Consider the following 27926-nt stretch of genomic DNA (forward strand, 5'->3'; position numbering starts at 1 on the left):
TGCGTAGTTGAGATCACTTGTGTTTTTATTTAGAGCCTTACAAAGTTAATTCTACACACGTTTCTCTTTCTCAAGCAGATTATAAAAGCTCTATGATCACTGCTTGTCGAAGCGTGTGGTGGCAAATAACTCCATCTCCGTGACTCCAAACACTCAAGCAGCCAAATCCAGGGTAGTCTGTGTGTATCTTTGCATTTGTTGCAGCTAAAGAGAGAGGACTTATCCAGCACGGGAGAGTCAGAACCATCCAATATGATATCTGAGGTCTTTTAAGTACAGCTTTTAAAGCCTCTCAAAAATAAAATCGCTTGAGCTCAGTACAGATGTCTAGGGTAGACAGGTGGCTACGGCTTCCATTTGTCCTTCTGGACCTTCTGATCTCAGACAGAGATTGAAACTAAAATGAAAACAAGTATGTGGTGAGTGAACTACGCAATATTTTCGAAGAGAGAAGAAAGCAATGGAGAGAAAAAAATGACTTTGGATTGGATATTTTACTGCATCATCTATTAAGTCTATGATGAGTGAGCCTGCTGAGGCCTCCCTGTCCCCAGTATGTGGGCCGGGACAGGTGGGGTCTGTTTGACTGTCTAAAAGGCTCCTGCTGGCAGCCTGGGGCTGTGGCTACGCTGGTTAGCCTCAACACCATTCTCCAGCAATGACAGGGACTCCAGAGAGCGAGTGCTCTCCGTGTCTGGACAAATGTGGCGCAGTCCTGGGGGCGGGAAGTCCTCGCTCCCCTCCTGGCCCTCCCCGCTGGCTGCCGCTAAGGCCGCTGCCGCTGCACACTCCTCCTTAAACAGGCGGTCATGCTCCCGCTTGAGATCCTGGTAGCTCTTAGAGAACATGTGGAAGATGGAGGTGGCAGGGAAGGCCATGATGAGGATGCCACTCAGGATGCTGCTCAGCGCCACCACCTGGCCCGGGATGCTACGTGGCACCATGTCTCCATAGCCCACCGTCGTCATGGAGATGATGGCCCACCAATAGGAGGCAGGGATACTGCTGAAGTCCTCGACTCCGGTCAGCTCACTCTCAGCCAGGTGGACCAGCGGGGAGAAGAGGGTGACGGCCACACACAGGAAGAGCAGCAGCAGGCCAAACTCTCTGGTGCTCCTCCTCACCGTTAGGCCCAGGGTCTGCAGGCCCAGAGAGTGACGGGCCAGCCTCATCACATACAGGATCCTTAGGGCCCTCAGGATCCTCAGCACCAGGCCTAGCTTGTCCAGGTAGCTGGTCCCTCCGGCCTTCTCATGGTCCATGGCCGGGTCATCTTCATCCACCACCAGGGACACGTAGTAGGGCAAGATGGCCATGGCGTCAATGACGTTGAGGGGCCCACGGATGAATTCCAGCTTGCTGCGAGCCTGGATGAAGCGCAGGATCCACTCCAGGGAGAACCAGGCCACACACACTGTCTCCACAATGAACATATTGCGACACTTCTGAGAACACTCACCCTGAGAGAGAGAGAGAGAGAGAGAGAGAGAGAGAGAGAGAGAGAGAGAGAGAGAGAGAGAGAGAGAGAGAGAGAGAGAGAGAGAGAGAGAGAGAGAGAGAGAGAGAGAGAGAGAGAGAGAGAGAGAGAGAGAGAGAGAGAGAGAGAGAGAGAGAGAGAGAGAGAGAGAGAGAGAGAGAGAGAGAGAGAGAGAGAGAGAGAGAGAGAGAGAGAGAGAGAGAGAGAGAGAGAGAGAGAGAGAGAGAGAGAGAGAGAGAGAGAGAGAGAGAGAGAGAGAGAGAGAGAGAGAGAGAGAGAGAGAGAGAGAGAGAGAGAGAGAGAGAGAGAGAGAGAGAGAGAGAGAGAGAGAGAGAGAGAGAGAGAGAGAGAGAGAGAGAGAGAGAGAGAGAGAGAGAGAGAGAGAGAGAGAGAGAATATTTGGGGGGAAGGGGGGATGGAGAGGGAGAATCAGAAAAACAGAGAGAGGAGTAGGTAGACAGTGGTCAAGTGGAAGAAAGAGAGAAGGACACACAAGGGGAGGGACAGATATCAGTGGGTTAGATAAACATCTAGTAATTAATATATCAGCTTACACCTACTCTACATGCTACACTGATAGATAAGTGGGAAGCAATCAACTCATTAGGCAGGATCAAAGATTAATTCGACACACTCTGAACACGAACACAAAAGACAAACAGGCCAGAATTCCATTTAACTGCCTTGAGAGGGGCAGGTAATTAAACACTCATAGGCCAGTAAAAATACTATTCCCAGCCAGCTACGCAGATCACAGACGCAGGCGCACGCACGCACGCACACACACACTTTCCCTGTCTCATCCCTCACACAAACACCCTCTCATTTATCGACTCCCTCCCCCACTTTCTCTTCTTCTCACACATCTCTCGCCCTAATTTCTCTCTCTCAAATCAATTTCAATTTAAGGGGGCTTTATTGGAGTGGGAAACATATGTTTACATTGCCAAAGCAAGTTTAATAGATAATAAACAAAAGTGAAATAAACCCAAAAAATTACAGTAAACATTACACTCACAAAAGTTCCAAAAGACATTTCAAATGTCATATTATGTGCAAATATTTAAAGTACATTAGGGAAAATAAATAAACATAAATATGGGTTGTATTTACAATGGTGTTTGTTCTTCACTGGTTGCGATTTTCTTGTGGCAACAGGTCACAAATCTTGATGCTGTGATGGCACACTGTGGTATTTCACCCAATAGATATGGGAGTTAATCAAAATTGGGTTTGTTTTCGAATTCTTTGTGGCTCTGTGTAATCTGAGGGAAATATGTGTATCAAATTAAGTATTCTGCCTATGTGTACTCTCTGTTTAGGGCCAAATAGTATTCTAGTTTGCTCTGTTTTTTTTGTAAATTGTTTACAATGTGTCAAGTAATTATTATTTTGTTTTCTCATGATTTGGTTGGGTCTAATTGTGTTGCTGTCCTTTTTCATGTCACCTTTATTTTACTAGGCAAGTCAGATATGAACAAATTCTTATTTACAATGACGGCCTAGGAACAGTGGGTTAACTGCCTTGTTCAGGGGCAGAATGACAAATTTTTACCTTGTCAGCTCGGGGATTCAATCTAGCACCCTTTCGGTTACTGGCCCAACTCTCGAACCACTAAGCTACCTGTCGCCCATGCTGAAGCGTTACAGATTGTGCAATATAAATGTAAAGGTCATTTCCGATTGAGGTGACATATGCAGCTTTTGCAGTAATTGCAGCCTCCGCTAACACGGGAACATTGCCTTTAAATTTCAATCACGTTGTGATACGGAGCTAAATAGGTCATATTGTATATTTGCATGTTTCCAATTCATGATGCGTTTCTGTTGTATGTGTGTTTGCCATTAATCCCCTGTCAAGTGTGTGTACCCCTTCTACGGGCCAATGGAGAATACAATTAAAAGGCATGCCGGCTCCAAAGCCTACTAGGAGGGACTGGAATGGTGTAAAGTCAAGTGTAAAGTCAGTGTTATCTTCCTGTGTGTGTCTCCTGCCTTCCTTTTCAGGGCAGTGGTGGTAGAGTCAGGGCTGCTCTAACCTATGGCCTGCTGTAGGGTTATTGGCCTCTGTGTTGAGAGGTTAGTCACTGTCCCTCCAGCTCTCACAGGCTATCATGCATCTGGCCACTGGAGGGGAGATTTGTCCTTCTCTCTGTAGGACTTTACCTTTCCTCCACTACAGAGATCTGGCAAATATTTCATACACTACAGGGATCTGGGAATCTTTCCTCCACTATAGAGATCAGGGAATCTTTCCTCCACTACAGGCATCTTGGAATCTTTCCTCCACTACAGGGATCAGGGAATCTTTCCTCCACTACAGGGAACTGGGAATCTTTCCTCCACTACAGAGATCTGGGAATCTTTCCTCCACTACAGGCATCTTGGAATCTTTCCTCCACTACAGGGATCTGGGAATCTTTCCTCCACTACAGGGATCTGGGAATCTTTCCTCCACTACAGGGATCTGGGAATCTTTCCTCCACTACAGGGATCTGGGAATCTTTCCCCCACTACAGGGATTTGGGAATATTTCCTCCACTACAGGGATCTGGGAATATTTTCTACACTACAGGGATCTGGGAATATTTCCTACACTACAGGGATCTGGGAATATTTTCTGCACTACAGGGATCTGGGAATATTTACTACACTACAGGGATCTGGGAATATTTCCTACACTACAGGGATCTGGGAATATTTCCTCCACTACAGCGATCTGGGAATATTTCCTACACTACAGGGATCTGGGAATATTTCCTACACCACAGGGATCTGGAAATATTTCCTCCACTACAGCGATCTGGGAATATTTCCTACACTACAGGGATCTGGGAATATTTCCTACACTACAGTGATCTGGGAATCTTTCCTTCAGTACAGCGATCTGGGAATATTTCCTCTAGTATGGGGATCTGGGAATATTTCCTTCAGTACAGGGATCTGGGAATATTTCCTCTAGTACAGGGATCTGGGAATATTTCTTCACTAATGGAACTTTAACCTTTACTCTTCCTTTCCATTATTCAGTCCATCTATTGCTCATTTCTTAACCTTCTGGGACTTGTCTACCTTATAATGTCAAATCAAATCACATTTTATTTGTCACGTTTAGCTAACAACAGGTGAAGACTAACAGTGAAATGCTTACTTATGGTCTCTTCCATAAGTAAGCATAAGTAAGAATAAATACACAATGAGTAATGATAACTTGGCTATATACAGTACACAGGGTACCAGTAGCAAGTCGATTTGCAGGGGTATGAGGTAATTAAGGTAGATATGTACGTATAGGTAGGGGTAAAATGAGGCAACAGCGTTTGTGATGAGTCAAAATAGTTAGTGCAAAGGGGGGTCAATGCAGATAGTCTCTGTAGCTATTTGATAAACTATTTAGCAGTCTTATGGCTTGGGGGGTACTTTTTGTACCAGTCATGGTGCATCGGTACCACTTGCCATGCGGTAGAAAAGAGAACAGTCCATGATCTGGGTGGCAGGAGTATTTGACCATTTCTAGGGCCTTCCTCTGACCCACTGGTAGCAGAGGAAGGCAGGTACAGTAGCTCGGCCCCAGTGATGTACCGGGCCGTATACATTACCCTCTGTAGCACCTTGCGGTTGGATGCCAAGCAGTTGCCATACCAAACAGTGATGCAGCCAGTCAAGATGCTCTCAATGGTGCAGCTGGATCTGATGACCTCTACCTCTATCCATTTAGAGAGCTGACCTGAGCTGAGAGGTAAATCTGCCTTACACTCTGGGACATTGAGCACATTAAGGCAGAGTGCCACTCTCCCACTCATCTGCATAATGGTTCATTTCTCACAGCTAATGCACTCCCTCTGACCTTATCTTACTGACTCGTTCTGTACCAAATCTCAATGACGTTTCATTTCAACAGCAGCAGTCAATTCAACCCGGCTGCTGCCAAAGTGCCTCTGACTGGAAAACACATCATCATGGTCAGTATTGAGAAATTCCAAAGTCGGAATGTGACAGGTATAGTGATGGAATAGAATAATTGAAAATAGTAAATGAGAGTAACATACTTTACAACCAACAGCTGCAACTGAATAATATGCCTGCCATGTACAACAGCTACCTACCCTCAGAAAGGGTTAGCAACATTCTCAGAGATGCTTCTAACAGAATAGCAGTGGAGTTATCATTCAATGGCACCCCAATTACTAGAGTGAAATTTGTCTACTCATCTGCAAGGCTTTGGTTCAAAACCTAAACAGCTGAATAATTCAAATCAGCTGCCATTCAGGAAAACCACTTTTGAAACATCTGACAGTAAGAGAGAGGGAGAGAATTCTGACCATGTACAATGCATGTTTTTAAGCCATTAATGAAGGGATACTTTGTAATATTGGTCATGAAGCCCTTTATCTACTTCCCCAAAGTCAGATGAACTCATGGATACAATTTGTATGTCTCTGCATCAAGTATGAAGGAAGTTAGAGGTCGTTTTGAGTGCCAATGATAAATTGCGTTAGCGCAATGACTAGAAGTCTATGGAATCAACTAGCATGCTAGCAGTTACCATAGACATCCAGTCATTGCGCTAAAGCTAGCTAGCAATTGCACTAAAGCCAGTTAGCTTCAAACTGCACGCAGACATTAAAATGGTATCCACAAGTTAACTCTGAGGAAGTGGATTACAGGTCTTCATTGCCAAATCCTGAGGCATCCCGTTAAGCAAAAGAAAGATGAATTAAATCCTTTGTTTACATGGCTATAGAGTCTACGGCTTGACCTTTTCCAAAATGTTGTATTACAGAATTTATTTTAAATGGATTAAATTGAGATTGTATCACTGATTTACACACAATACCCAATAATGTAAAAGTGGAATTATATTTGTTTGAAATTACAAATTAATAAATAATTAATAAGATGAAATGTCTTGGGTCAATAAGTATTCAACCCATTTGTTATGGCAAGCCTAAAAGAGTTCAGGAGTAAAATGTGCTTAACCAGTCAGAAAATAAGTTACATGGACTGTGTGGTTTGCAAAGTAGGCAAATGGTTCGCAAAAGCAGACATTGAATATCCCTTTGAGCACGTCGCAGTTAGTGTTATTAATTACACTTTGGATCATGTAGGCTGTCATTGTAAATAATTATGTTTTCAACTGACCTAAATAAAAGTTTAATCTTTTTTTTATTTTTATGTATCAATACACCCAGTCACTACAAAGATACAGGCACCCTTTCTAACTCAGTTGCTGGAGAGAAAGGAAACCCCTCAGGGATTTCACCATGAACCCAATGGTGATTTTAAAACAGTTCGAGTTTCATGTCTGTGATAGGAGATAACTGACGATGGATCAACAACATTGTAGTTACTCCACAATACTAACAAAATACTCCAAAATATGCATCCTGCTTGCAAAAAGGCACTAAAGTAATACTGCAAAAAGGCACTAAAGTAATACTGAAAAAATATATATTTTTGGCCTGAATACAAAGCGTTATGTTTGGGGCATCACTGAGTACCACACATTTTCAAGCATGGTCCTTGCCCTAGTCAGGATAAAAAGAAAAAATCCTAGAGGAAGACTTCCAGACACTGTCACAGTTTTCCTCCTCTTCGTCTGAAGAAGAGAGGCGAGAAGGATCGGAGGACCAATATGCGGCGTGGTAAGTGTCCATGGTTTTAATAGGAAACCGCAAACATGAACACAACTACAAAACAAGAAAACTGAAACAGCCCTATTTGGTGCAGTAAACACAAAGACAGGAAACAATCACCCACAAAATACTCAAAGAATATGGCTGCCTAAATATGGTTCCCAATCAGAGACAACAATAAACACCTGCCTCTGATTGAGAACCAATCCAGGCAACCATAGATTTACCTAGACAACTAAACTGAACACAACCCCATAAATCTACAAAAACCCCTAGACAAGACAAACACATAAATCACCCATGTCACACCCTGGCCTAACCAAAATAATAAAGAAAACAAAGATAACTAAGGCCAGGGCGTGACACGCTGGAAGACAAATTCACCTTTCAGCAGGAAAATAACCTAAAACACAAGGACAAATATACACTGGAGTTGCTTACTAAGATGACATTGATTGTTCCTGGGTGGCCTAGTTACAGCTTGAACATCTATGGCAAGACTTGAAAATGGCTGTCTAGCAATGATCAATCAACTAACTTGACAGAGATGGAATAATGTTTGAAAGAATAATGTGCAAATATCGTACAATCCAGGGGTGCACAGCTTTTAGAGACTTACTCAGAAAGACTCACAGCTGTAATCACTGCCAAAGGTGATTCTAAAATGTACAGTATTGACTCAGGGGGTTCAATACTTATCTTATTAAGATATATTAGTGTTTTACTTTCCATTAGTTTTTCATTTAATTGTACAATTGATCTTCCACTTTGACATTTTGTGTAGATCGTAGACAATTTAAAAAAATCAAATACATTTGAATTGACTTTGTAACACAACAATGTTGAAAAAGTCAAGGGGTGAGAATACTTTCTGAAGGCACTGCTTTAGGGCTCTATTCAATCTGTATCGCTGAAGTTCAGATTGAATAAAACCCCTAGTGTTTATAGTCTCTTGTACATGCCTTAGCTGATTCAGTTCTAGGTGCTGAGATTAGTGTGTATAGCAGTGTGAAACTATGAACATTTCTCTGTGAAGGACCAACTCTTCACATAAGAGGCAATAACAATAGAGCTCTAAAAACAGTCAAGTGTTCTTTTCACAGTCAAGACTCCCACAGACTCATTACCCTGGAAAAGAGAAGCTTAAGTACGACTGTAAGAGTGAAAACTCCTTTTTTGGTATTGATCTTGTGATTGCCCATGTAGCAGATTTATTGTGTGATTTTGTCCCTCTCGCACTGTCACTTGTCTTCAGGTACTTCAGACGTGCTGCAGCTCTAACAAGGACATGGATCCGGATGAACTCCCTTACCATCAAATCAAATGAAATTGAATTGGTCAAACACATATTTAGCAGATGTTATTCCGGGTGTAGCGAAATGCTTGTGTTCCTAGCTCAAATAGTGCAGTAGTATCTAGCAGTTCACAACAATACACACTAATCTAAAAGTAAAATAATGGAACTAAGAAATATATAAATATTAGATTGAGTAATGTCGGAGTGGTATTGACTAAAATACAGTAGAATAGAATACAGTATATACATATTAGATGAGTAAACCAGTATGTACACATTATATAAACATTATTCAAGTGGCTATTGTTCCATTATTAAAGTGACCAGTGATTCCAAGTTTATGTACAGTATATAGGGCAGGAGCAAAATGTTGTTTAGTTTGCTGTTATAACTGTATGTGTCTATGGCTGCGTACAAATGTAACCGATGTAAAAGGGCTAGCTAGTTTACGGGGTGCGCGCTAATAGCGTTTCAATCGGTGACATCACACGCTCTGAGACCTTGAAGTAGTTGTTCCCCTTTCTCTGCAAGGGCCGTGGCTTTTGTGGCGCGATGGGTAACGATGCTTCGTGGGTATCAGTTGTTGATGTGTGCAGAGGGTCCCTGGTTCGAGCCCAGGTAGGGGCGAGAAGAGGGACAGAAGCAATACTGTTACACCTACAGTATGTGAATGTGAGTTCATTATGTGGATAGATTGTCAAAGAGCTGTGTGTGTTTGGGCGAGTGTGTGTGTGCGGGTGCGTTCGTGCATTTATTTCTGTGTGCATTTCTATGCAGAGAGACACTGAGGAACAAGAGGAAGCTCCTCTTATTGAAGTTAGACTGCAATATAAATAAGTGAAGCCAGTAAAAAGGACTGACAGCACAGAGGATAGATCACAAACCAGGGGCTGCTGCTCTGTCATAGAAGAAGGTCTATAAACTTGGCTTTTGCCTCTACTGTCTTTCACTAGCCTCCATCTTCCTGCCTCTGCAACTTTACCTCTTCCTTTCCCGCCTAACTATATCTCTCTCTCATTCTTTCTCCCTGTCTCTCTTTACATTCCTTCTCATATCAGCAGTGAGCTACCAGGCTGCCAGGCTCATCATCATGCTGGATCATCTCTATAACTACCCCACTCTTCTGCCTCTGGGCCTCCAACACAGCAAAGGACACATTTTTGAGAGGAGAGGGAGAAAACCAGAAAGATTCAGCTCAAAACTATATTCAGTTCATCCATCATGTTTACCTTCAACAGGACCTTCATCATACTGTGCACCAATGGACACATATTTCACTGTGACCTTGTGCTCACTTTTCAAGCTCTGAAGCACAAAGGGGAGCGGGGGTTTGGATGCCAAAATGTCTCATCATGTCCCCACTCGTCTGTTCACTTCCTGGGGTAGCATAACACCCAGGGAAAACTACAGCCAGACGCCAAACTGTTACATGACCACTAACTCACTTGTGCTTAGACTCAGATTCAAACATAACTCACACACTGAGAGATACACACACACACACACACACACACACACACACACACACACACACACACACACACACACACACACACACACACACACACACACACACACACACACACACACACACACACACACACACACACACACACACAAACAGTCCCAAATCTTTAATCTTTATAATCCAGTCTTGACGCAGGGTACACTAGATGAGGCAGACAAACACACTAATGCCTCTACTTTCCTGACACTGTAGTGTAGACTTTGAGGTGCCAGCTACATATGGGTGGTGTTAACCTGGAGCGGAGCTTATAGTAACCCAGCCTAACAGGCATTTATCTCAATATCTCTGGTTGGGCACAGGAGAGAACAGCTTTCCCATTAACAGTCCTTTGTGTCTTAATGGAGGAGAAAAATGGTGCGCTCAGGGTGAGAAGTGGGATGAGTGGATGGATAAAGATGAGGTGACATGGAAAGCATGTGGTCCCGTCACACATCATAACTCTCTATTAATGCCATGGCATGCAGCAGTAGCAACAGCAGTAGCAACAGCAGTAGCAGCAGCAGTAGCAGGCGCCTTATCTGACTGAACCATCTGTTCTCTTTTTTTATGTACCTTAAATAGAAACACATTTCTAGAAGGGAGTTATGTCTTTTAACACAAAAAACAAACACTCATAGGTTCAACAGGCACATAGATTTTTTTCTTCAACACACGCACACAGACACACACTTACACATACTCGTGCATACTCTCTGTCCCCACTGGGGCATTGGGGCTTCTGCTCGCAGAGAGATGAAGCACTTGGTTGCGGTCTAGCTCCCGGCAGAATGGGATTCTGATGTGCTGCTCTGGTTAGCTGGGGACAGCAGCATTGTAGGGGGCTTCCTGAGTGCTGTTGACTATGGTCCGGGGGAGAGAGGGAGACACATGGGGAACAACTCTCTCACAGTCTCCCCGACAGGTCTCACTGAACACAGAGGAACAACACCTGGCTGGGCCGGGCTTGGGCGTCCACATGACCAGGGAAGCCTTCAAACCACAGTACATCCACTATTAATTCTACTGTAGTGTCCATCTGTGTATGACAGCTTGTCTGCAGAAATATGTGATGTGCTGTATATTAACAGATTAAAGTAAACTCATACTGCTTTTATGCGTTATCTAAACGCAACTTGACAACCATACAGCACATTATCACACTGAGTGTATAACCAGATAGGCAGTAATATCCATTATAGTCCTTCCTTATAGAAATAAGTCATCCCACAACTTCAGCTCTGTCTCTCTCCACAGTACCTCATTCCTCCACGCCTCTATGACATGTCACAGCTCTTTAGAGAGCGAAATCCCCTGTTCCATCTCCATCTCAGCTCTTAAGCCCAGACATGCAGACACTGAGCAGGCCTGAGTGCCTCGGTGTGTATGTATGTGTGATGTGGTGTGGTGTGGTGTGTGTGTGTGTGGTGTGGTGTGGTGTGTGTGTGTGTGTGTGGTGTGTGTGTGTGTGTGTGTGTGTGTGTGTGTGTGTGCGTGTGACTCATAAGAGAGACTCATAAACACCTCTGTAGAAGCGAGGTATATTGGGTCAGCCACAGATATGTTTACTTTATCCTGTCTCAGCAGCCCAATCCACCAGTCTAGTCTGCTTGACTTCCACATCCCAGCCCGGCACAGAAAGTTAAGATGGAGACTTGTTTATACCACATTTGATATAGAGGAAAGCACAAAGAGCGATACAAATTTAGAAAACATAAAACATCTTTAATTCACTGATGTTGTTACATGTGAAATGAGGCTGTTGATTAATGATACTGTTTGTTTCAGTGAGTATGTCTACGTTTGGAGAATGAAAAATTAGAGAATGGGATGTGGACAAAGAAACGAGCATAAGCGCTTCAAAAGCACAGGTCGAAACCGGACACAAATAATGCATAGGGACTGCCGTTCAAAGTTTGCTGACTGTCCTGAAAAACCACAGCAAACTCAAGTAAATATATAGGACACACACATGCGCACACACACACACACACACACACACTCACAAAAGTAATATATGGGCTTGTTATCACCTGTCCATCACCCGCCATGTGTATGGGATCCCTACGTTTAGATGAATCACCAGAAAGACATGGGGCTGAAGAGTTTTATATGTAGAAATCAAATGACTGAAGCAAAACAGAAACATAGCTCAGTTTAGGAAAGTTAAGATAAGGGCTACAACATGTAGTCCTAAACCAAAGTCCTACGGTCTCCAACTCTATAAATAACCTGACCCTTCTGGTTTCTCTCAATGAGTCTTCTTCACTGGTCAAGTGTGAGAATCTGCCAGCCAACTGGTATTGGCTAGCTCCATCACTGGGACAGAGCAAAGATGGTTGTGGAGGAGGATGGAAAAAACATTTCTATCATTTTCTTCAGGAAGTGTGAATATCCACCATGAACAGTGGATATTCACTGGAGGAATGAGAGAGTAGGAGAGAACAGGAAAGAGTAGATGAGAGCAGGTGAACACACTCTCATGTCTCTTCCTAGATTACTAACCACATCTACTGTACGTATCACTCTTCTATGTTTCTATATAACCAGTCTCTGCTGGGCTAGTACCCTAACACCACCCTGTCTGAGCGTGTAAAAAGCTCCTAACGCTTAATAAATGGGTTATAACCCCACCCTGTCTGATCATGAAAATAGCTCCAAACACTTAATAAATGGGTTATAACCCCACCCTGTCTGATCATGAAAATAGCTCCAAACACTTAATAAATGGGTTATAACACCACCCTGTCTGATCATGAAAATAGCTCCAAACACTTAATAAATGGGTTATAACACCACCCTGTCTGATCATGAAAATAGCTCCAAACACTTAATAAATGGGTTATAACACCACCCTGTCTGATCATGAAAATAGCTCCAAACACTTAATAAATGGGTTATAACCCCACCCCTGTCTGATCATGAAAATAGCTCCAAACACTTAATAAATGGGTTATAACACCACCCTGTCTGATCATGAAAATAGCTCCTAACACTTAATAAATTGGTTATAACACCATCCCTGTCTCTCACACTCAAGTCTATAACTTAATCAGATGGTGACTGTGAGAGTGCTGTAATGCAGGTGATAGTAGGCTGTTTCTGAGTAGAGACAGTCTTTAACATCAGCTCTGCAGGAAGGGAGAGATGCAGGGCTGGTTTACACTGGCCTCCTGATTAATGCTCTGGGAGCAATGCTGCCCTGAGAGGGAGGCTATTAAACAGCACATAGAATCCACTCAAATATACTGCAAAAAAATCTAATAAGAACATAAAACCACCATTCAATTACTCCCCCAGTCTGAGTCTCTGAATTTAACGAGGAGCATATTTGAAAAACTTTTCTTGGCGCCGCAGGGCAGCACAGTTAGAAGACATGAATCAGAGAGAAATATTGTACTGTATACACGCTGTGTTGCAAAAATAAATGTTTTCCTTCTGCAATGTCTGAAAACACCATCTACTGACAGAATAAACAACGTGTTTGAGAAAAGGCCAATAGCTGTCTGACATAGGAAAGAAGATGTAAATAGCTTGTTATGATCATTCAAAATAATAATAATAATAATCTGACAGTGTGGGAGTGAATCAACATTTTTGTTGTGGAGGTCAGAGTATGGTAAAGAACTCTTGCCCTGTGGGTGTTGTTAGGGTTGAGCTTTTTTATTTATCTGCTGTGGCCTAGCTCAGGGTTTACACAGCCACACTCTTACTCTCTTTACTCTCGCTAAGTTTATACACTACGCATTTGTATTTCATAACTACATCAGGGATTTCTCGCCTTTTCCTTAGTCTTACTATATTGCCTGAGGTTCCAACAGAGCTAAATGAAATGACATGTTGGAACATACTCTCTAAGAGAAACTGTAGTGATTTACTAACAGCAAAAAGCTATTCTGAATTGTATGCCTCCAAACCATTTACTGTACATATAGTTAATGTACATATAGTTACTGTACATATAGTTCCTGCACGTGTAGTTACTGCGCATATAGTTACTGTGCAAATACTTCATGTACATGTAGTTACTGTACATATAGTTCCTGAACATATAGTTAATGTACATATAGTTCCTGACCATGTAGTTACTGTACATATAGTTCCTGAACATATAGTTAATGTACATATAGTTCCTGTACATATGTAACAGCATAGCTTCCGTCCCTCTCCTCGCCCCGAACCAGGGACCCTCTGCACACAGACAACAGCCACCCTCGAAGCATCGTTACCCATCGCTCCACAAAAGCCACTGCCCTTGCAGAGCAAGGGGAACAACTACTTCTAGGTCTCAGAGCGAGCGAGTCACCGACTGAAACACTATTAGCGTGCACCACCACTAACTAGCTAGCCATTTCATATCGGCCACACATATACAGTGCCTTCAGAAAGTATTCACACCCCTTTACTTTTTTCACATTTTGTTGTGTTACAGCCTGAATTAAACATTTATTAAATTGAGATTGTGTGTCACTGATCTACACACAATACCCCATAATGTCAAAGTGGAATTTTGTTTTTAGAATTGTAAAAGCTGAAATGTCTTGAGTCAATATGTATTCAACCCCTCTGACATGGCAAGCCTAAACAAGTTCAGGAGTAAAAATGTGCAGTTAGAGGTCGTTTTGAGCGGCAATGATAAATTGCGATAGTGCAATGACTGGAAGTCACAGGAGTGATGGTTGCTGGTATTGGGCCTCTGTACGCCTATGTAGATATTCCATAAAAAATATTCAATTTACAGCTACAATAGTAATTTGCGACATTAACAATGTCTACACAGTATTTTTGATCAATTTTATGTTATTTTAACGAACAAAAAACATTTCTAAGTGACCCCAAACTTTTGACGCTGGGGTATATAAACTGACTGTGGTTTTTGATTCATCCTGAAAGTTGTCATCTTCAAGTTCGATGAATTCAATATTGGAAGGTGGAAAAAAAGTGTTCAATATTCCTGTAAATCTACCCTAATTCTCACTAACCCTTGAACTGTATGACAACAACAGTCCAGTTGTCATGAACCACACGCCAGGCTCCAGGTTTATTTAACCTGCTAAGTGTGGTCTGAGTTCTATAACGATTCAAATAGGGTACGTGTCCCTAATTAATTCACAATATTAGCCTAATAAGATCCACTAATGCTAACGACCCTCAGGAACAACTTACATGGCGTGACAGAGGAAAGAAAGGTAAACGGAATGGAATGGAAAGATGCTAAATGTAAGCTACAAATTTAAGAAAAATAACACTAAAGTGACAGTTCTAAATGTATGTGGGTATTACTCACGAAGGCTCCCGATAGTGGCTCATATTTAACATGATACAAATTGTAAAACAAAACAGAGAAAAGCCTGGGCATTGGCTATAATTAAAACATTCTAAAGTGCATACATCAACTCGGCAGGTTCAGTCCTTGGCAGGTTCAGTCCTCGGCAGGTTCAGTCCTCGGCAGGTTCAGTCCTCGGCAGGTTCAGTCCTCGGCAGGTTCAGTCCTCGGTGTCCAAATTTCATCCACGCAAATGATGAGGGCACACAATTAAAATCCGGAATAATGGCACAGCTATATGTATCCTATTTCCCTATGGAAAAGGGCAGCAATACATGTCATGTTGATATGATATTTTCAGTTTGGCTCGTTTCACATTCTTCTCCAGGGATCATAAGGAAAAGAAAATCTAAAACAATTGCTATGTGTATTTACAATCCCAATCTCCAAAAGGATTACTCATTTACCTAGCTCTTATAAATATATCTCATCCATTTATTAATGGATGGAGAATGCTGTTATTTCTATCGGGAAAAAGAAAAATGCTTTTTCCACTTGGAACCGGCAGACTTGCTTAACCTTATTCGTGGTTTCCTTGCACGTAAAGGTGGGGAAATTATTAAGGAATTAACTAGTTAAAACTTCACTAGGGTAGGGGGCACTATTTTCACTTCCGAATGAAAAGCGTGCCCAAAGTAAACTGCCTGTTACTCAGGCCCAGATCTAGGATATGCATATAATTGGTAGATTTGGACAGAAAACACTCTAAAGTTTCCAAAACTCTGTGAGTATAACAGAACTGATTTGGAAGGCGAAAACCTGAGAAAAATCCATCCAGGATGTAGGATTCTTTCATGTTTGTAGTTTTCTATTGAATGCCATTACAGTATCCATTGACTTAGGACTCAAATTGCACTTCCTATGGCTTCCACTAGATGTCAACAGTCTATAGAAATTGTTTCAGGCTTGTATTCTGAAAAATGAGGGAGTAAGACCTCTCTGAATGAGTGGACACTACAGTGTCCCAGAGCTTTTTCATGCGTGAGACCGAAGGCGCGCCTTTCTTGTTTACCTTTTATATTGACAACGTTATTGTCCGGTTGAAATATTATTCATTATTATGACTAAAAACAACCTGAGGATTGATTTTCAACATCGTTGACATGTTTCTACGAACTTTACGGATACTATTTAGATTTTTCGTCTGCCTGTTGTAACTGCGTTTGAGCCTGTGGATTACTGAACAAAATGCGCTAACAAAACTGAGGTTTTTGGATATAAACATTGACTTTATCGAACAAAATTAACATTTATTGAGTAAATGGGAGTCTTGTGAGTGCAACCATATGAAGATCATCAAAGGTAAGTGATTCATTTTATCACTATTTCTGACTTGTGTAACTCCTATACTTGGCAGGTTACTGTTTGTAATGATTTGTCTGCTGGGCGCTGTTCTCAGATAATCACATGGTATGCTTTCGCCGTAAAGCCTTTTTGAAATCTGACATAGCTGTTGGATTAACAAGAAGTTAATCTTTAAACCGATTAAAAAAACATGTATGTTTTCTGAAATTTTATATTGAGTATTTCTGTTTTTTAATTTGGCGCTCTGCAATTTCACTGGATGTTGGCCAGGTGGGACGCTAGGTCAGAATAGAGCTTATCTGTTGACACACCTCCGCCACACCTTCAACTCTTAGATCTCCACCTCGAACGAATAGCGGGTGAATAGCATGCTATTCTCAAGCTTAAGTTCAAGGTCAGAATACGCATAGAGAGAAAAGAGAAAGGTGTATAAAAATGGAATCAGGGCCTTAAGCAATACTGCAAATGGTGACTTTAAAACAGTTACAGAGAATAATGGCTGTGATAAGAGAAAACTGAGGATGGATCAACAACATTGTTGTTACTCCACAATATTAACCTAAATGACAGAGTGAAAAGAAGGAAGCTTGTACAAAATAAAAATGTTTATTTACACATATCCTGTCTTCAATAAGTCAGTAAAGTAAAACAAAAAATGTAGCAAAGAAATTAACTTTGTCCTTTTTATTTTTTTATTTCACCTTTATTTAACCAGGTAGGCTAGTTGAGAACAAGTTCTCATTTACAACTGAATAGAAAGCTTTATGTTTGGGGCAAACACAACACATCACTTAGTACCAGTCTTCATATTTTCAAGCATGGTGGTGGCTGCATCATGTTATGGGTATGCTTGCCATCGGCAGACACTGGGAGTGTTTTAGGATAAAAATAAATTAAATACAGCTATAAGCACAGGAAAAAACCTAGAGGAAAACCTGGTCCAGCCTGCTTTCCAACAGACAATAACCTAAAACACAAGGTCAAATATACACTGGAGTTGCTTACCAAGGTGACATTGAATGCTCTTGAGTGGCTTAGTTACAGTTTTGACTTAATCTGCTTGAAAATCTATGGCGAGTCTTGAAAATAGCTGTTTAGCAATGATCGAAAATCAACTTGACAGAGCTTAAAGGATTTTTTAAAAGAATAAGGGGCAACTACTATACTGAAAAAGTGGAGTCTCATATCTCCCTCTCTAACTTTAAGCATCAGCTGTCAGAGCAGCTGACCGATCACTGACCCTGTCCACAGCCAATCTGTAAATAGCACACCCAACTACCTCATCCCCATACTATTACCTACCCTCTTGCACCCCTGTCTCTCCACTTGCACATCATCATCTGCACATGTATCACTCCAGTATTAATGCTAAATTGTAATTATTTCTCCTCTATGGCCTATTTATTGCCTACCTCCCTACTCTTCTACATTTGCAAACACTGTACATAGATTTTTCTATTTTTCTTTTGTATTGTGTTATTGACTGTACATTTGTCTATGTGTAACTCAGTGTTGTTGTTTTTGTCGCACTGCTTTGCTTTATCTTGGCCAGGTCGCAGTTGTAAATGAGACCTTTTTCTCAACTGGCATACCTGGTTAAATAAAGGTGAAAATAATATAGATTTTTTTTAATACAATCCAGTTGAGCAAAGTTCTTAGAGACTTACCCAAAAAGACTCACCGCCAAAGGTGCTTCTACAAAGTGTTGACTCAGAGGTGTCATTATGGGGTATTGTATGTAGATGGGTGGGGGAAAAAAAGATTGAATCCATTCTGAATTCACGCTGTAACACAACAAAATGTGGAATAAAAAAGGGGTATGAATACTTTCTGAAGGCACTATAGTTACTGCACATATAGCTTCTGTACTTATATCTCCTGCACATACAGTATACTGCAGTTCCTATACATATATTCCTGTACATATACAGTGCATTCAGAAAGTATTCATACCCCTTGACTTACAGTATTCCACAGCTTGTTGTTACAAACTGAATTCAAAATTGATTAAAAAAAAAATTCTCACCCATCTACACACTACACCATAATGACAAAGTTAAAACATGGTTTTAGAAATTTTAGCAAAAGTATTGAAAATTAAATACAGAAATACCTCATTTACATACGTATTCACACTCCGGAGTCAATACATGTCAGAATCACCGCTTACAGCTGTGAGTCTTTATCTTTATGTCTCTAAGAGCTGTGTCCACCTGGACTGTACAATATTTCTTCAAGCTCTTTAAGAATTTCTTCAAATTCTTCAAGCTCCATCAAGTTGGTTGTTGATCATTGCTAGATATTCATTTTCAAGACTTGCCATAGATTTTCAAGCCAATTTAATTCTAAACTGTTAGTACCACAGGCCACTCAAAAACATTCAGTGTCGTCTTGGTAAGCAACTCCAGTGTTTGGCCTTGTGTTTAAGGTTATTGTCCTGCTGAAAGGTGAATCTCTCTCTCTTTCTCCTTCAATCTACCTCACTCTCACTCTCTGATTAACACACTACCCTCACTAGCATGCTCACATACACACAGAGCAGAGATGAATGAGCAGATAGGGGAGTGTGACCCATGCCACCATGCCAGCTAGAAACAGTGACTAACAGCCTTACTGTGTGAATGAAATATGACAGGCCTGCAGCTCCTCCAAGACCCAGCTTGCTGCACCTTCTCTAGCCACTCTCCATTTTAAATATAACTGAGACTGTGGATCTTTTACCAGATAGACAAACAAAAAAAACGACCACACTCAGGCATGAACGGACACACACACCACACACGCACGCACACAAGTTAGCACGCACAGGCAAAAAAAAACACACACACACACACAAAGTTGACACACTCTCCCTCTCTGTTTCCAATACCGGGGCCCCTGCTATGATATGATTGTGAGCGTGATTCCTGCCGTGAGAATGTGATTGTTTTTCCCATAGAGCTCCAGTGTCTATGGAAATGGGCCCCTGTGCACCCACTGCAACGCTGTGGTTGCGGTGCTGTTAGCTATGTGTGTTCTCTGACATTGTGGAAGTCTGGCTGGGCCCAGTTCATTATCTCCCAGTGTTAACTGACATTAGGGAGGTCTGGCTGTGCACAGTTCATTATCTCCCAGTGTTTACTGACATTGGAGAAGTCTGGCTGGGCCCAGTTCATTATCTCCCAGTGGTTACTGACATTGGAGAGGTCTGGTTGGGCCCAGTTCATTATCCCCCAATGTGTACTGACATTAGGGAGGTCTGGCTGGGCTCTGTTCATTATCCCCCGGTGTTTACTGACATTGGAGAGGACTGGCTGTGTCTGCTCATAGCAGCAGGGAAGGTCTGGCTGTGCCCAGTTCATTATCCCCCAGTGTTTACTGACATTGGAAAGGTCTGGTTGGGCCCTGTTCATTATCCCCTAGTGTTTACTGACATTGGAAAGGTCTGGTTGGGCCCTGTTCATTATCCCCTAGTGTTTACTGACATTGGAAAGGTCTGGTTGTATATATTCCCTGCTGCTATGAGCAGACACAGATGGGAGAGCAAACACACGCACACAAACACACACAAAGTTGGCGCACTCTCCCTCTCTCCCCTAGTGTTTACTGACATCGGGGAGGTCTGGCTGGGATGCCTTCAATATTTCCTGCTGCTATGAGCAGACACAGATGGGAGAGCACACTAAGTTAGGGAACACCTCCACAGGCACAGACAATGTACCTGAGGCAACAGAGCGTATGTTAATGTGTGTGTGTGAAAGAGAGCGTGTCATGCATTCAACTTTTGGTGGTCAGTGTCTGAAAGACCAATTTAGCTGTATTATACTGTATGCACCCAACTGAGAAGTGCAGAAAGTTAATCAGTTAGAACACACACAAACACAACAACAAGTATACAAATACTGCACACACGCATGCACACAAGTACAACTACACATACACACACACGCACACACACACGTGCATGCACGCTGACATTGGGTGCAGGATAATAAAGTGGGAAGTAATTTCTGAGCTTGTTTATGCCGTTTGTGCTGTGGCCAGCATATTGATCATCGTGGTTCATGATCACTCACTCAGTCGCTAAGAATATATCTGCTGTGAGGATAAATCACTGTAGCTTTAAGCTTCCTTAATCACCAAACGTTAGGAAAATGACACGCACATGCAGGCATGCACGCACAGACACACATATAGACACACACACACACACACACACACACACACACACACACACACACACACACACACACACACACACACACACACACACACACACACACACACACACACACACACACACACACACACACACACATACTCTCTCTCTCCAGGAAGGGTGACAAATGCGAGTTATCTTGGTGGATATTTATAAAGCTACAGCCTGATGGCACTGCAGTGGTCATTGTTTATGTGTTGGTGGAAGTTATATACAGTATATAAACCCTGATGCTATGTACCCATTGCTGATGCTATGTATTGGCCAATGAGAGGCTTTGAAGCCACCGGTTGGCCATATTGGCACTCCCCAGGAGAAGCATTCCTCCACAGGAATTCATGTAATTCTACAGTATTTCAATTAAATGTTTCAAGGCCAAAATTAAATGTATATAAGTATTTTTGTTGTTGTAGTGGCGACCGTAACATTTATATTTTTTCATAATATGATTTAAAAGTATGCATTTTTTTACAATGGTGGGGGACTGCCAAGATGCAGGTGCGGTGGCTTCAAATCAGTGCTTCCTGTCAGAAATCTAGTGTATATATATATATATCATTGGCTGGGGGTAGCAGGGGTTGGCCTCACTCACTCTGTCTTCCTCCTCCCTGAGGTCCGGCATGGTGCTGATGCACAGGCTTATTACGGTCACAGCCACCATCACCACCGACAGGCAGGCAAAGATCTTCCCTGGCAATCCAGACTGGGGGTTCTCCACCATATCCCTCAGCTGGTTCATGAACTTGCGATAGCGAGTCTCCTCAACTGGGGGGCGCAGCAGGGCGTGCCTCTGCCTCTGCTCCTTCTCCTGCCTCTCGTGCTCATTCATTTCCTCGATGCGCGTGTACATCTTCCTCTTACAGCAGCGCTCCATGTAGGTCATCTCCACGCCCCAGTAGAGCAGCTCGTCGTGGAGCGACAGCACACACATCTCCCTCAGCATACGCAGCTTCCCTGCCGCCAGGAAGTTGAGGATGACGCGGAAGGCCGAGGGGCTGCGGTCAAAGAAGAACTCCCGCCGCGTCTCATCATAGTCGTCACACACGCCGGCAATCTCCTCTGGGCTGCTGAGACCACAGAGCCGTCCCAGCCGGGTAAGGGGGAACTGCTCCAGTGTGCTCCAGGGGAAGGTGTATTGGTTGCCCCCCACGTTGATGACCGCTAGCAGGCCGTGGTCAACTGACAGCAGGTCCTCTGGGCGTCTAATGAACTGGGCCCTCTGATAGTAGACCCCCTTGACCGACTCCGTCTCTGGGATTTGGGTGAAGATGGCGTCGAGGCTGCTGTCATCGCTGGCCGAGAGGTTGCTGAAGTCGTGGTTTGCGTTGCTGATGATGGGCATGGCGGCATCCGGGTGGGTGGGTGGCCGGCTGGGCTGGTCACATTGGGAGCTCAGTGGCTGTTCTGGGAGTTGGGCATCGGGGGGCTGGGGGACAGGTGTGTCCCTTCAGGCTCTGCAGCAAGATCAAGGGGGTCCCAGGCAGGTGGCGTCATGCAGACACTGATAGGAGAGGGGAAGAAGAACATCAAACCTCAGTTAGACTGCAGTGGTATAGGCTTCTCCTTCTCTGCCGTACATTTCTAGTCCAGAGACTGACAGACACATCAGACAACAGACTCTGCAAGGCAGATGTGAGGATCAGTGAAGCTGAGGATTAAGCTTGAGATATTTGTGGCGCTCTCTGGTCATGTCTGTTTCAAAGAGGGGCTGGAACAAAAATCATTTTCCAATTGTTTTTTCAATCGTTTTTTCCAATTATTTTTTTCATTCCATCCCACTGTTCTGACCAGCAAAATAAAGTTCTGAACCGGTTCGAACCAAAACAAAGTACTGGTTTATATTGTTCCTTTCTGTTCCTTTCTAAACCTCTGAAATATATATGTATAGATTTTACATTTAGCTCAACATTAAATTACTTCACCAGTTAGCTAGCCTTTTTGGGATAGGGGGCAGCATTTTCACTTTTGGATGAATAGCGTGCCCAGAGTGAACTGCCTCTTACTCTGTCCCAGATGCTAATATATGCAAATTATTATTAGTATTGGATAGAAAACACTCTGAAGTTTCTAAAACTGTTTGAATGATGTCTGTGAGTATAACAGAACTCATATGGCAGGCGAAAACCTGAGAAAAATCCAACCAGGAAGTGGGACATCTGAGGTTTGTCATTTTTCAAAGCTTGGCCTACTGAATACACATTGAGATATGGATAAAGTTGCACTTCCTACGGCTTCCACTTGATGTCAAACGTCTTTAGAAACTTGAATGAGGATTCTACTATAAAGGAGTGGCTCATGAGACCTCTTTGAGTCAGTGGTCTAGCAGAGTGCCTTGGTCTCATGACGCGCGCTCCCGACAGAGTTACCTCTCGTTCCAGTGCTTTTCTTCAGACAAAGGAATTCTCTGGTTGGAACATTATTGATGTTTTATGTTAAAAACATCCTAAAGATTGATTCCATACATCGTTTGACATGTTTCTAAATGCCTGTAACTGAACCTTTTGAGTTTTTGTCTGGAAGAAGTGCCTGTGCCTCATGAATATGGATTACTGTGCTGAACACGCTAACAACAAGTGGCTATTTGGACATAAATTATGGACTTTATGGAACAAATCAGTCATTTATTGTCGAACTGGGATTCCTGGGAGTGCCTTCTGATGAAGATCATCAAAGGTAAGTGAATATTTCTAACTTGGTTGACTGCAAAATGGCAGATATTCCTCTGGCTGTTTTGGGTTCTGAGCGCCGCTCTCAGATTATGCTTTTTCTGTAAAGTAAAAAAAAAATCTGACACAGCGGTTGCATTAAGGAGAAGTCTATCTTTAATTCTGTATCTTTTATCAATGAGTATTTCTGCAAAATCACCGGATGTTTTGGAATCAAAACATTACTGCACGTAACTCGCCAATGTAAACTGAGATTTTTGCATATAAATATGCACATTATCGAACAAAACATACATGTATTGTGTAACATGATGTCCTATGAGTGTCATCTGATGAAGATCATCAAAGGATAGTGATTAATTTGATCTATATTTCTGCTTTTTGTGACTCCTATCTTTGGCTGGAAAAATGGCTGTGTGTTTTCTGGACTTGGCTATGACCTAACATAATCATATGTTGTGCTTCCGCTGTGAAGCATTTTTTAAATCGGACACGATGGGTAGATTAACAAGATGTTTATCTTTCATTTCAGTTAATAAATCCAATGTGAAACGTGATAACCATAGTATCGTTATTTAGCATTGAAAAAGACAATCGATTCTTCTCTAATTAAACATATCTCCATAATTTCTGAATTACGCTTGTAATGTTGTCAGTAGGCTACAGTAACCTATGCTGCGGAGGGGAGGGGCAAGTATCCTACACACACACCCACACCCACTAGCAACATTTCCAGCTGGCAGGTAAATGCTGGAATAAGTTTATTAGTGACAGAGTGAGGGCTTTGCATAGGCACTTTGTTGCGATTTTTTTGGGACTAGAAAAAAATGCCTGGAATGTAAAATAAAGTTATTAATAGGTTCTCATGCTTTAAAATAACGGTTCTGTTCCGGAACTGTCACGGATCCCTCCGGAACTGTCATTACGCACACCTGGTCCCTATTCCCATTTGATTAGTAATTGTATAAGCGTGTCTTTTGTTACCATTGTCCCGTCGATTACTGTTCCAATGGTCGTTGGTCGTGCGAGTACCTGTCCTGTGTTGTTTTGGCTTTTGTGCCACGTGTATTGTGCAGATGATTACGGGTCTCATCCTGTGTGATAATCATTGTGCGATTGTGTATTTATTTTGAGGTACTCCTCGCTTTGTGGTTTGGGTCTCAACTCTGTGTTTGGTATAAGTATTTGTTTGGTCTTCGTCCCCGTGCCTTTACACGGCACGCTGTAATTTGGGAAATAAAAAACCCTATTACGCATTCATGCTCCTGTCTCCCGATTCCTTTATACCGACGTGACAGGAACAGTATAGATCACTTTAATTTTCAGTTTGGGTTCTGTTCTTCAAATAATTTCTTTACTTTCTGGTTTTAGGTTCTGTTCTCTGAACCAGTTCCAACCCTGGACAGGGATGATCTTTTCTCAAGATATTTATGACACTGATCTGACTACTTTTTATATTTTCTGCACAGTGGTGTGCTTTTCACGCCGCAACCACTGCAAATATTAATTGGGGTATAAAATTACACAATCAATTTAAAACAGGATCAGTGGGTCCCCCATGGGACAGTTTAGCTTATGTGGGCTAGTGTGATTAGCATGAGGTTGTAATTAACAAGAACATTTCCCAGGACATAGACATATCTGATATTGGCAGAACACTTAAATTCTTGTTACTCTAACTGTACTGTCCAATTTACAGTAGCTATTACAGTGAAAGAATATCATGCTATTGCTTGAGGTGTTACGGCACTCTTCTATCTCCTCCTCTGACGAAGAGGTAGAACAAGGATCGGACCAAAATGCAGCGTGATGATGATTCATGATATATTTTAACGAAGGAAAACCTATACATACAGAAACTATAAAACTAACGAAATGAAATAATGAAAACCGAAACAGCCCTATCTGGTGCAAACACAAAGACAGGAACAATCACCCACAAACACACAGTGAAACCCGGGCTACCTAAATATGGTTCCCAATCAGAGACAACGAGAATCACCTGACTCTGATTGAGAACCGCCTCAGGCAGCCATAGACTCTGCTAGAAAAACCCCACTAAGCCACAATCCCAAAACCTATGAAAAACCCCAATACATAAACACAACACAAAATAAACCCATGTCACACCCTGGCCTGACCAAATAAATATAGAAAACACAAAATACTAAGACCAGGGCGTGACATGAGGAGAGTGCACAGTTATGAACTTGAAAATGTATTAATAAACCAAGTAGGCACATTTGGGCAGTCTTGATACAACATTTTGAACAGAAACGTGATGGTTCATTGGATCAGTCTAAAACTTTGCACATACACTGCTCCCATCTCGTGGCCAAAATATAAAATGTGGCTGTGCTGGAATAATACATTATGGCCTTTCTCTTGCATTTCAAAGATTATTATTTTTCCTTTGTATTTTCTTTCACAATATCTAATGTGTTATATTCTCCTACATTCATTTCTACATTTCACAACTTCAAAGTGTTTCCTTTCAAATGGTTTCAATAATCTGAATTTCCTTGCTTCAGGTCCTGAGCTACAGGCAATTAGATTTGGGTATGTCATTTTAGGCAAAAATTTAAAAAAAAAGGGTCCGATCCTTACCATGTGGGTTAAGGCTATTAGCCAATTCCTTAGAGAACATTAGGGACGTGAATAATAGTCTGTGGATAATAGTCCAAATCAGGGGTGGGCTACTTAATGTACATCCTCTAGTTTTACATAGGGGATTCAGTGCTCGATTCATCCACATCGCAAAAAGGTAAGTTCTGTTTGAGCTGATATATGCAGCGTTTATCATGAATGCAGTCTCCACTAACGCTAGAGCAAATATGAATCGTGCTATTGCGCTGAACTTCTGCGTTACGGATTGAATCGAGCCCTTAATAAATCACTGCTGTCAATGTGTTTCATTTAGATCGTGGTGGGGGAAGAAAGAATTATAAACCATTTATTAATAGAATCACTGGTAATACAGTATCCCTGTCAGAGTGTTGGTTGCTTTGCCTAGTGGAAAGTTAATTGAAGGAAGTGTTTTAGCGGCACAGTGACATCAGCAGGAACATTCCCTCCACTGCTCTCACTAGTGACAGACATGAGATACAGATGTGGGATCTTAATTTGAGCTTGTTTGCTACAACAGGAAAATAATCCTGCAGCAGGGTGACCAGATTAGGATCCTACATCTGTAAACGCAATGAAGTTGCCATCCGCTGTTGGTCCACTACAAACCCTTTGCCTGGCATTTAATGAAACAGCTTCATGTAGAAGAATCATGTAGCCTTTGTGACACTCATTCACTCTCACACACACACACACACACACACACACACACACACACACACACACACACACACACACACACACACACACACACACACACACACACACACACACACACACACACACACACACACACACACACACACACACACACACACACGAACACACACATACCACTATGGGTCATTTTGTATAAAAGTCTTCTTTAAAAAGGAAAGGAGTTTATGTCAAAACTAATCACAGGAAGGCAATACTAGGCTATTATAGACTACCTTTATGAGTATTTTATGGAACACATAATAACCTTTAATGTTTTGTTATAAAGCATACCGTTAGGCTATGTGCTTAATCATTCCTTGTCTTGTTGTCTTCAACGTCCCACTAAAGCATTGACCATCACTGTACAATATGGTACTCAATTCTAAACAGTGGAGACTGCTTTAACTATTCATTCAGATATATAGTTGCTGCTAGGAACAGCTCTAATAGCTGTTTTGGTTATTCCAATTGATCAAATCTAGGCTTTATATCGAATCTAGGCTACTTGCTATTCTATCACAATAATATCAATATTTTCTAAATATTATGATCAGATTGGTAGTTGACATTAAACTTCAATATAAGCGCAATGATCATGACGAATATAGGCCTACATTATTCGATAGTGAACGTTGAATAATAAGAATGAAGACTACAGAAACTTGTCACGTACCATATTAGTGAAGAGAGCAGCTGATCACCTCTCTAGTTGTCAGTCCGTCTGATCATTCAATATCAGTCACACAAGTCTCACCGAAATATATCAGCTGCCACATGTTGTACAGTGTCACAACCTATAAACTCGATTAAAAACTCTTCAAAATACGAAGAGAGAAAATGATTCGAGCTGAGTGTCCCGTTACAGATCCGTACTGCAGAGGCTGTGGAGTGCGCGCGCAATGCACAGCTGTGTTACGGGTAGGTTAGGGTACCTCAAGTTTGCGAAGAGTAGGCTAGGTGAGCATCGTGAGTAACGTAAGTGACTTTCCCTTACCAAGTCACCTAACAAAGTCTAACTTTGACTAACAAATATTGCCTTTCCCTTTTCGGCGAATTGCTACGGTAATACCACGGGAAATATTCGATGCCCTCTTGTGCCACACAGCCCCAGCAAAAAAGAAAGTATGTAAGCTATCCCAACGTATTGTTGCGTTATTAGATACAGTAGTTTTGTTCGACTGACAAACTATGGA

The 27926-nt window shown here is 42.1% G+C and overlaps 1 protein-coding gene across 1 annotated transcript; it reads right to left on the bottom strand.

The window, feature by feature from the left end:
• On the bottom strand, positions 1–27926 carry LOC109888642 (potassium voltage-gated channel subfamily G member 4-like). Its single transcript, XM_020479801.2, has 3 exons — positions 27407–27926; positions 21336–22244; positions 1–1460 (listed from the first exon to the last, which is right to left on the bottom strand). The coding sequence occupies exons 2-3, from the start codon at positions 22083–22085 to the stop codon at positions 591–593; spliced, it is 1620 nt and encodes a 539-aa protein (XP_020335390.1). The 5' UTR covers positions 22086–22244; positions 27407–27926; the 3' UTR covers positions 1–590.

The sequence above is a fragment of the Oncorhynchus kisutch genome, linkage group LG4 (assembly GCF_002021735.2).
Source record: "Oncorhynchus kisutch isolate 150728-3 linkage group LG4, Okis_V2, whole genome shotgun sequence".
Taxonomy (NCBI): Eukaryota; Metazoa; Chordata; class Actinopteri; order Salmoniformes; family Salmonidae; genus Oncorhynchus; species Oncorhynchus kisutch.